This window comes from Lissotriton vulgaris, chromosome 6 (assembly GCF_964263255.1).
Source record: "Lissotriton vulgaris chromosome 6, aLisVul1.2, whole genome shotgun sequence".
In the NCBI taxonomy this organism is placed as follows: domain Eukaryota; kingdom Metazoa; phylum Chordata; class Amphibia; order Caudata; family Salamandridae; genus Lissotriton; species Lissotriton vulgaris.
In genome coordinates, this window is record NC_141694.1 from 84,944,659 (window position 1) to 84,954,272 (window position 9,614).

The 9,614-nt window shown below is 38.1% G+C and overlaps 1 protein-coding gene across 1 annotated transcript in view; it reads left to right on the forward strand.

Annotated features, from left to right (window-relative positions):
* The window catches only part of LOC147706835 (uncharacterized), a 392,919-nt gene extending 388,948 nt beyond the window's left edge, over nt 1-3,971 (forward strand). Inside the window, exons 9-10 of the mRNA XM_086925976.1 lie at nt 689-807; nt 1,198-3,971. Coding sequence (XP_086782102.1) covers nt 689-807; nt 1,198-3,219 — 2,141 coding nt within the window. The 3' untranslated portion in view covers nt 3,220-3,971. The remainder of the gene's footprint in view (nt 1-688; nt 808-1,197) is intronic.
* Nucleotides 3,972-9,614: the final 5,643 nt, after the last annotated feature.

A 9,614-nucleotide genomic window follows, 5' to 3' on the forward strand; every position in this document is an offset into this window, starting at 1 on the left:
ATAAATGTAGCTTTCTTTGTAAAGGAACATACACAAGTATGCTTTTTTGTGGCTTTAGTCAACAATGAGAGACCTCAGTACATACAAAGGTGATAAACTGATTTGGAAACGTATGTCAGGATGATTGTGTTGTTTAACATGGCTTTATGATCAGAATAGATTAGTCCCCCCTATTCTGCGAAGGCAAATCGTAGTTTTTGGGATATTTCCAATTATCAGTAGTTTTACTGAGTGCAATATGTACAAAAACATTATTTTTTGACACTTAACATGGCCCGTAGTGAACTCAGATGTTGCCTAGACGCTATGGGTGTGTACCTTTACCATACTGAATGTTCTGCTAGTGTAAATCAGTATTACCTGAAAATATACTAAATCGTCCTTTGTCTCACTGCTTGTGTGCCCTAAAGGTTTGCTTATTTAAACCCCGTGAATTGCAGTGCCTTTATATCTGGCTATTTTGAACTTGGTAACTTACAGTTTAAAAAAATAATGTGATGCTCTTCTCTTTGGAATTAAGGAAGGAAAGTGTGACAATGCAAGTACCTGAAGTGTTGCTTTTAGTTTATTTTCTTTGACTTATTGGTCAGCAGCTTATGAAGTAAGTGACCTTTATCCGACATGACTTTGTATGCACATAGACGTTTCCTAATATTTATAATTCTGCTTTCTCGCTTTTCATATTTAGGACCAGAATTCCTGATGCCCTTTACTGGGTTTTACTGTCAGCTCTGTAAACAGTTTTTTGGAGACCAGATCTGTGCCGAGCAGCACATAAAGTGTTTTGATCACAACCAATCATATAAGGTATTGCCACTCATGTACGACTTGGGTTTTTAACTTTATTGTAGTTGCCTGATACAATCTATGAGCAGGAATGTAACTTTATTACACATCTAACTTTCTGCTGCTGTATGTTGCCTCAATTCATTTACAAAGCTCCTACTTCAATTTTCACTAAGAGAACTCTCTTGACTTATTTGAATTGTCATTTTTCACACCCTATCAAGTTCCCTTTTGAATTAATTGTTTGTTTGCAGCAAAATCTTATATATGCGTAGAAATATTGCCTTTCATTTATTTTACACATCATGACTACTAATTTTGGTCTTGACTTGGGAAAATGTATGTCGATTCATTTCTGTTTTGAAGAAGTAGTTACAACGAAATGACTTGCACTGCTCTGTATTTCTACAGAAATTTGCTGATGAAAATGAGCTTTATGAAGAGAAAAGAAAGCTGGAGAAGCAAATGGGGCTTAGTAAAGTCACAAATGCTTTGCAACGCCAGACGAGCGAGTTGAAACATAAAATAGATGAAACTTCAGAGAAAAAAGATGTGACAAACCCTAAGTTGGCTAAGGTGGCAAAGAAAGGAGACGACAGTCGAATACCTAATCAGGACACCGACCCTAGTAATGAAGTGGGTCTCGAAAAGAGCGAGAATGAAAATGAGACTGGACATAATTCTGATGTAAAATTTGGACAAGAAAAGAGTGGTAAGGATGAGAAGGAATCCCCTAGTAAGGATACTGTGCCCAGTTCCACTTTAGTTAGATCAAGCCATGAAAGTCCTGAGCATACACCCAAAACAACTGCTCAAAGTGTTGCAACAGAAGTGAATACAGAAGAGAGTAAAAACAGTAGCAAAGAAAAGCCGAAAGTGCAAATTGGGAAGTCAAAATCTATAGCAATTAAACTCTCTAAGAAAGCTGGCTTGTCCCAGTTACTTCCCCGAACTCTTGGTGGTTCTTTAACGCCATTTAAGATGCGTACTAGTTTCCCTGTTTCTGCCACGGGTTTAAAGAAGTCTGGCACCAACTTTTCTAACAAGCCAGCTCCTTTAAATACATTTTTGTCCATTTCCTCCTCTGGTAATTATTCTAAACCTCTTCCCGTAGTGAAAGCGAGATGCCAATCTGATATTGTTTTGGATCCAGGTCTTATAACAAAGGCTTTTGGTGGGGAACAGGTGCGCCTGAATGCAACTGAGAAAGAAAAGAATGTAGCTGAGAAAAAGGAGCCAATTTCCCAACCTACCAAATCAACGGTTCCAACGTCATTTCTGCATGGATTGCCAGTTCTGGAGAAAACTCCACCAAAGAAAGAACCCTTGCTCAAGACTCCAGTGGTACCACAGACCTTCATCCAATCACAGCCGCGGCCACCTCCACCACAGCCGCCACTGCCACCTCCACCACCTCCACCACCACCACAGCCACCTCTGCCACCACAGCAGCCGCCTCTGCCACCACCACCTCTCAATGTCCAGATTCCTCCGCCACCGATTATGCAGCCTCGGATGCCTCCTCCACCTCCTATACATGTCCAGATTCCTCCGCCGCCTATACATGTCCAGATTCCACCACCTCCTATGCAGGCTCGCATTCCACCACCACCTATCCAGGCCCGGATACCTCCTCCACCGCTCCAGTGTCATATTCCTCCACCACCAATTAACCCCTCGATTCCTCCACCACCAGTCAAGCCCCAAATCCCACCTCCACCTATCGAGCCACGTATTCCTCCCCCCATTATGAAGCCCAATATTCCGCCCCCACCACCATCCTTCATTAAGCCTAATATTCCACCACCATCTTTTGTTACACCTTGTATTCCACCACCACAGTTTATTAAACCTAATATTCCGCCACCGCGATCATCTTTCCTTCAGACTTCCAAGGAAATCAAAAGTGATCATAAGGAGCGTTTCATTAGGCCTCAGTCCTCATTAAAACCCACAAGCCACTTGTCTACCATTCCAAAAGTTGATGTGGCTCCAGGTGTGTCCCGTTTTGACCAGAAAATCCTTTCACTTCATATTCGTCCTCCATCAACACCCCCAAAACCACATTTGTTTGGTGGAAGCTTACAAAATACACAGAAACTAGCATTTGGCCAGACTTCAGCTAGTGCTCAAAATTTGTACAACATCTTTTATGGTAGTAGCACAAAAAGTTACTCTTCTTTTGAGGCAGAACAAAAGCAAATGACTTCACAGTGTGATGAAGATGAAGACGATTCAGTGTGTACTTCCTCAGAATGTGACCCAGAAGTTGAATCCGAGTTAGAAAATGTTTTTGAAAAGCTCCCAGACCCCAAGGAGAAAATGGCCATTGAGTCTATCTTCTCTGTGGGCACTGAAACTGTGTTAGCTTCTGATATCCAAGATCAGGTCAGTGAGGATGATGCATTTGGTGCAGAGGCATCTGATGAATAATCGTGTGTGACAAACTATAAAATATTAGCAGCTGCCAAGTTGGGTGATCGACATGGAAAATTGGTGAAAGACAGTGAAGAGAGGAATCTAGAGGTTTTCAAGGGAAAAGGAAGTGTCTGTAAGCACGCGTGGAAAATGCTGTCAATTCAGGCTGTTGGTGTAACTGTGTGAAAGGGCAGACTATATAATTTCTACTTTGCAGAGATCCAGAAAAGGCTGCATTCTCTAAGCATTTGTCAACATGGCTCTGTAAATCCTTCAGTCGGGCCTTAAGGATGAATAGTGGAAGCTAAGGTTTTCTAATTCCAAGAAGAAAAGCTTAAGCATGGGGAAATTGTGTGTTGCTATTTAATGTAAAATAGGATGTATGAACGGAGTTTGCATAATACAAATCTTCAGTCATTCTTGGCCGTGATTGAGGAGTTCACAAAGGGGAAGAATAGGGTTGATATTGCTTCTCCAGACCTGTGTAAATCTCTTTACTTTTGTACAGAAGAGGAATGAAAAGAAAGAAGTGCTTGCCAGTATTACCTGGCCTATGACACAATGTTACATAGGAATTGAGGAACTGAGACTCTATCGTGTTTGCCAATACCGATGTAATGCCTGATGGGACTAGATACACTGGTATTGATTCATATGATTGGATTTACATTCTAAGTAGAGATCAGATAATCCTTATAATAAAGAATTGAAGTACAGTATCTAGGATTTGAATTTATTAACTACATAAATAAAAAAACGAAAATCTGGCAGTTGTTGTATCTTGTCTGTGAACCTTTATAAATGTTATTTATTTGCTACGTATCCAGTGTGCCGATAGCTTCGTTGTAATGTTGCCAAGATCTATGAACCACATCAGAGATGGAGCAAAAGAAACTGCTATGGCTTGTTTTCCCCAAGATGTGCATACATTTCCCAGCTGAAGTTGAGCAAGGACCATCTACGTGAAGCATGAAAACTAATTGAAACTTTATTCAACAGGTTCCCCATAGCACTCATTAAAAGATGCAGGGAGCCCCTTTGGGTACAGGTATTTGTGGTGCTTAAGCACCTTTTAAAAACACTGTATCTAGGTAATGAAATAAACATCTTGCCATCAGTAGATTTTCACAACCTACTTAAATGATAACTTTGAAGAGAAAGAATTAATGTTGTTTGGTATCCTACATTGTGAAAAGTCCTATTCCAAAATCCTTAGCCCAGTCCATTATAATGAACTATAATGGTAACTTTCTACTTACCTGAAATTAGCATACATTGAAAACTATTCACTGCTTCGTATCTAGAGTTTCCATTTGAGTGCAACCTCTTACCCTAACGAAGAGTGGTCTAACTGATCGAATTCAAACCCTTGTGAAAAGGTCATTGTATAACACAGCTAGTGTTGAATCACCTTGGCATTGAAGAGGACCACGGTATCGGATCTTAATCACATTTTGAACATTAGTGAAAACGGAAAATAATTTAGTGCGTCCTCAGTATATTGACTAGGAAGAGGGCAACAGATTTATGGCGTTTATCTTTTTTTTCCCATGCAAACATCTGTAAACGTAGCACAAGATCATTTTTGTGCATTGATATTCATACATTTTCTTCGAGTTGTTAACATATTTATGGTCATCCTTACAGATACGTATTGATGTAACTGTGATTGCATTAGACAACTGAGCTATAATATGAGGCAAGGCTAACCGGTCTAGGAAGCTTAGTTGCAGGCTTCGGGTGTTTTGGGTAGAAAATTGAACCAAAGGTTAACAGAGTTTCTCTTTTAGAGAATGCTGATAATTTTAAATTATTTAACGTGCTTTAAGCAGACAGTTGGAATTAGAGCACTTCTATGCCAGATATAATTTGCATTATCTGTACATTGGGGATACTGCTTTTGCATAGAGATGACATTTGTGATTTCTATAAGTTTATAATGTATTTATTAGAAGTTATCATGCACGCATTTTGCCATAGGTAATCTGTTATGAGTTGCATTGAAGGCTGTAACTCGGGTTTTCCATCTAGTTTATCTGACTTGTATAGCTATAGTACAGGGTAAATACGTAGTTCAAAGTCAAATGTTAACGTAATTTAAGTCTATGTATCTACATTGCAACAACACCAAGAGATTAATTCTTGAAGTAATTAATGCAAAGATGTATGTGTATGTGTGTGTGCATATATATATATATATATATATATATATATATATATATATATATATATATATATATATATTAATATGATGCTTTGCCCTAGGTGGGTAGCACAATTTTATATCAGAACCATGCAGTGATGGTGCCCATGAGCAACAAATTAGAGGGGTTGCATGCCATTTCACAAAGCTGCCTTGCCTTAAACCAGACTTTGTTGCTACACCCTGCTATCTGGAGTGTGTATTAGGACTAGATGTCTTCATTCAAAGAGCTACTACTGAGTGGATGACTAAAACAAATATATATTCCTCAGGATTTTCAGTTATTTAAGAAATGTCCTATTACTTTTCCTATGATGTGACACATTATTGTTTAATTATTAAGTACACTTTTGTAATCGTTTGAGATCCGTTCAAAGGGTTCTTGATTTCCATTATTTATTTATTGTTGTAACTGTTCAAAGCATAGGATAACGCAGCACACAAATGCAATTTAAGAGTCAAACGTTTATTTTGCCTAGTTACACGTTTTTAATTGTTTCTCTAATGTCAACTGTTCCAGAGTTTGGCTACTGTAGAGTATTTTATTTAGAATTCCATCATGTTTTGTACTGCCACTTGATTTTTACGAAAATAATATTTTCGAAGCCTGACAAGACAGTGGACTCCCATACTCACTTAGATTAGAATAACTGAGTTAGCGCAACTGTTTTCCTAGTTGGCTGGTCAATTACCACCTATTTTTCTTTGTTGAAAAATGGCTTCATGCATCAGATCTTTGTTTGCACTTTTGAAAAATTGCTTCGTTTTAGCAGTCCTATTTTAAAGCTTTACAGTCAATCTTCCCACTTTCTTTTGTTTGCTTTTGCCTTGCATCTTGAAGTCTCATGTACTTTTGCTGGGGGATCTTTCAAATATACTTAAATTAAAGGCTAACTTCTTAGTTCAGGCTTGTATGTTCTCAATCTATACCTCAGTTATTGATTCATATTTTCATATTCCTCTTGTAACATATCTGGAGCAGTTATGTTTTGCATAAAAGGACCAGTCACCTGCTTGGACCATGGACATGGTTCATGCTATAACTAGTGCAAAATAATTGTGTGAGTGTTAGCATATCACTGCTGTTTGCTAAAATGCTTATCCTACCAGTGCCTGGGATTAACAAACCTGTTCCAGAAGTATAAGACTTACTTATTGTTGTGCCAGTTGCGGACCAAACGTTTCAAACCTATTTAATCTTTTTTCAGTGTGGCAGTCATGTTGATTTATCCTTACCATCTACATAATTTAAATTCTTTAGGGGTGTGTTCACTATGGGATCTGCCCAAGACGTCATGGTGCAAACAGCCATACCCCTGCATGATGGACCAACAACTTTGCAGACTGTCACGTAAACATCAAATAACTCGTACAGTAGCAAGACATGTGAATCAACAAAAAGGAGCCCTTCCCAAATATGTGCAGCCCGGTTTAGTTTCCATGGATCTAGGAGTGAGTGGCTTTAATGTTTGATATTGGATAAACCTAACTGTTGTAGGGACCATAAATAAAGATTCATGGTTGTCTGGTTAGCCATGGTATCTTACAATTTTGGCATCGCACTGCTTCCGTTTATATAGATATTCACAGGTGTGTTGAAAGTAATTCCATCTTTGTACATTCTTATCCGCAAGCTGCAATATATCTTTTTATGACCTCTTTGACATTGGCAATCAGCTATCGCTCGGTTTGTGTTACTAAAGGACAGAGTTTTGATTACTTTTACAAGTACCGCCCTCCCCCCAAATCTTGATGTATTTTTTATCATACTGCAGCTGTTGCATCAGGATTCTTCTTATCCTATAATTCGAGTTGTCTTTTGACAGAAAACCTTATATCTTAAGTATATTGCTGCTCATGCTAGTGCATTTGTCTGGTGTTGCTATTAAATCTGTTTTTCTAAAAAAAATATATATATATATATATATATATATATATATATATATATATATATATATATATATATATATATATCTTGTAATAATTTGTGAAAATAATTCTGGATTAGCGAAAACCCATGTTTTCAGGTAAGCCACTGCACCATCCCAGGCCCTTAATGTTCTTTTTGATAAATTGCTTTTTTTCCTTTACAATTGTCATTTGGTAAGTGATTTTCTTTACACAGTATTAAAGTATTAAAACCAAATACAAAATAAGTTGTGTGTTCTTTATTTTGTTTGTATCCTTTAGATTGCTGATTTATTTGTATTGCCTCACTTTTTCTGATTCACATGAAATAAAACATCTATCCATTGAGAGCACTATAGCAGAATATTAAACACTAATTGCAGCTTCTTAAACCAGTGTATCCTACATATAATTTTTCACTATTGGCTAATATACTAAATGTAACAGTTACTTGATTCATGTTCTCAATATTATCTCTCCCATCTGTTAGTAGGGTCTGGAAGGATTCTTCTAAAAAGCTTGTTTTTCAGAAGTTCATAATAGATGTATTACTTGGTGGTGGCAACCGTAATGCCTTTTTCCTCTGATGTTTTCAAAAGAGATGAGATGCACAACCACTGAATACTATTTCTCAAATATGTTGAAAGAACTGAAGAGGCTCTTATATTGTAGATAGAAGAACAGTGCTGGAGGATACAAGATTAGCATGTGAAAATCTGTAACCTTGCTAAAGTTTTTAGCCAGGAGTTAAACCAGACGCAGTACAGGTTGTAGCTAATCTGTATGACTAATTGCCATGTTTTTCTAGTGCTTTTAGTGATTTACAAAATTCCTGTTTGTTTTCTGCCCACCGTGCCTTAAAAGGTTCCCAGGGGTAGGCCAGCACAAGCTGTGCAATATGTCTTCCAATGAACCACGAGGTCACAGAGCCTGGACCTTGTTATAAATTGATAACCAAATACCAGAAAAGCATAGACTATACGTTTTGGGCGCTTCCTGCCTTGCTTAAAAAATGTGATCAGAATCCTCTGCAAGCCTTCTAGATTAGTTTGGGTAAATTTGGCCTCCGCTCTGATGGTGAGATCTTAGATGGAGAAGGGGCAGAGAAGGCACAGGCTGAATTATTCTGTTGCTAGGAGAAAATCAGTATACATTGGTTCTTGTAAATGATTCTGTAAAACAATGTTTATTCTAAAATATTCAAATCCTACAAAGCCTCCTGTAGAACAAAACATTCTCTTCCAGGGGAACCTCAACAATAGTCGTAAGCACTGAATGTTCCCGCCCATGCGTGGGGACTCCGGACTGCATTAAAATATGTATATAAAATCATTCATATATATATATATATATATATATATATATATATATATATATATATATATATATATATATATATATATATATATATATATATATATATATATATATATATATATAATATTTTAATTAATATTATTTTCCCAAAAGCCATTGCAGCCTTCAAGAAAAGCAAGGCTAACCAATGCTTCGGTAATCTGCTTTTGCATCGACTTGGTTTTTAATTCTTTAATGCGCACACACAGGAAGAAAAAACATAAGAACAAAGAAACATCTGACCTCTCTTTAGTGTGTGTGTGTGTGTGTGTGTATATATATATATATATATATATATAATCTCCAAAGAACTCCGTGTTCGAGGCATATGGGCTGCAGATGGTACATTATGAATAGAACGCCATCTGGTGTTGGGCTCGGATGATTGCACTTTGTTTTTCTCTTGGAGAGTCTTTTGTATCTTGGTGACTCCTCCCTTAGTTGGTAGTGCGCATGGGCATCGGCTCCATCCTTAGATTGTTTTTTTCCGCCATCGGGTTCGGATGAGGATCGAGACGCTCCAGATCAACTTCAGAAGAAAGTGATTTATCGGCGCGTATTCCCTTTCCAATTCGACGGTATTGTTATTGAACGTGTTTCATTTCCATTCAGACGCGTTGCAAATTCAAAATCGAAGAGAAAAACTTGGATCTCCGTCGAAGAACAGGAGGCCTTTCTCGACGCAGTCAAGCCCGGAGTCCATGGAAAGGACTCCATTCAAAAAATGTCCAACGTGTGGTGCTAAGTTCCCACACAAGGACCTACACGAGGTGTGCAACCTCTGTCTATCGCCTGAACACGAATCCAGGGACTGCGAAGCCTGTGCAGCATTCTCCTCCAAGCTAACGATTAGAAATCGTCGAGCTCGAAGACACGAGGTTTCCAGAATGCAGGCGGAGGCCATCCCGGAGCTGTTCGGAGACGAGCAAATCGAGGAAGAAGA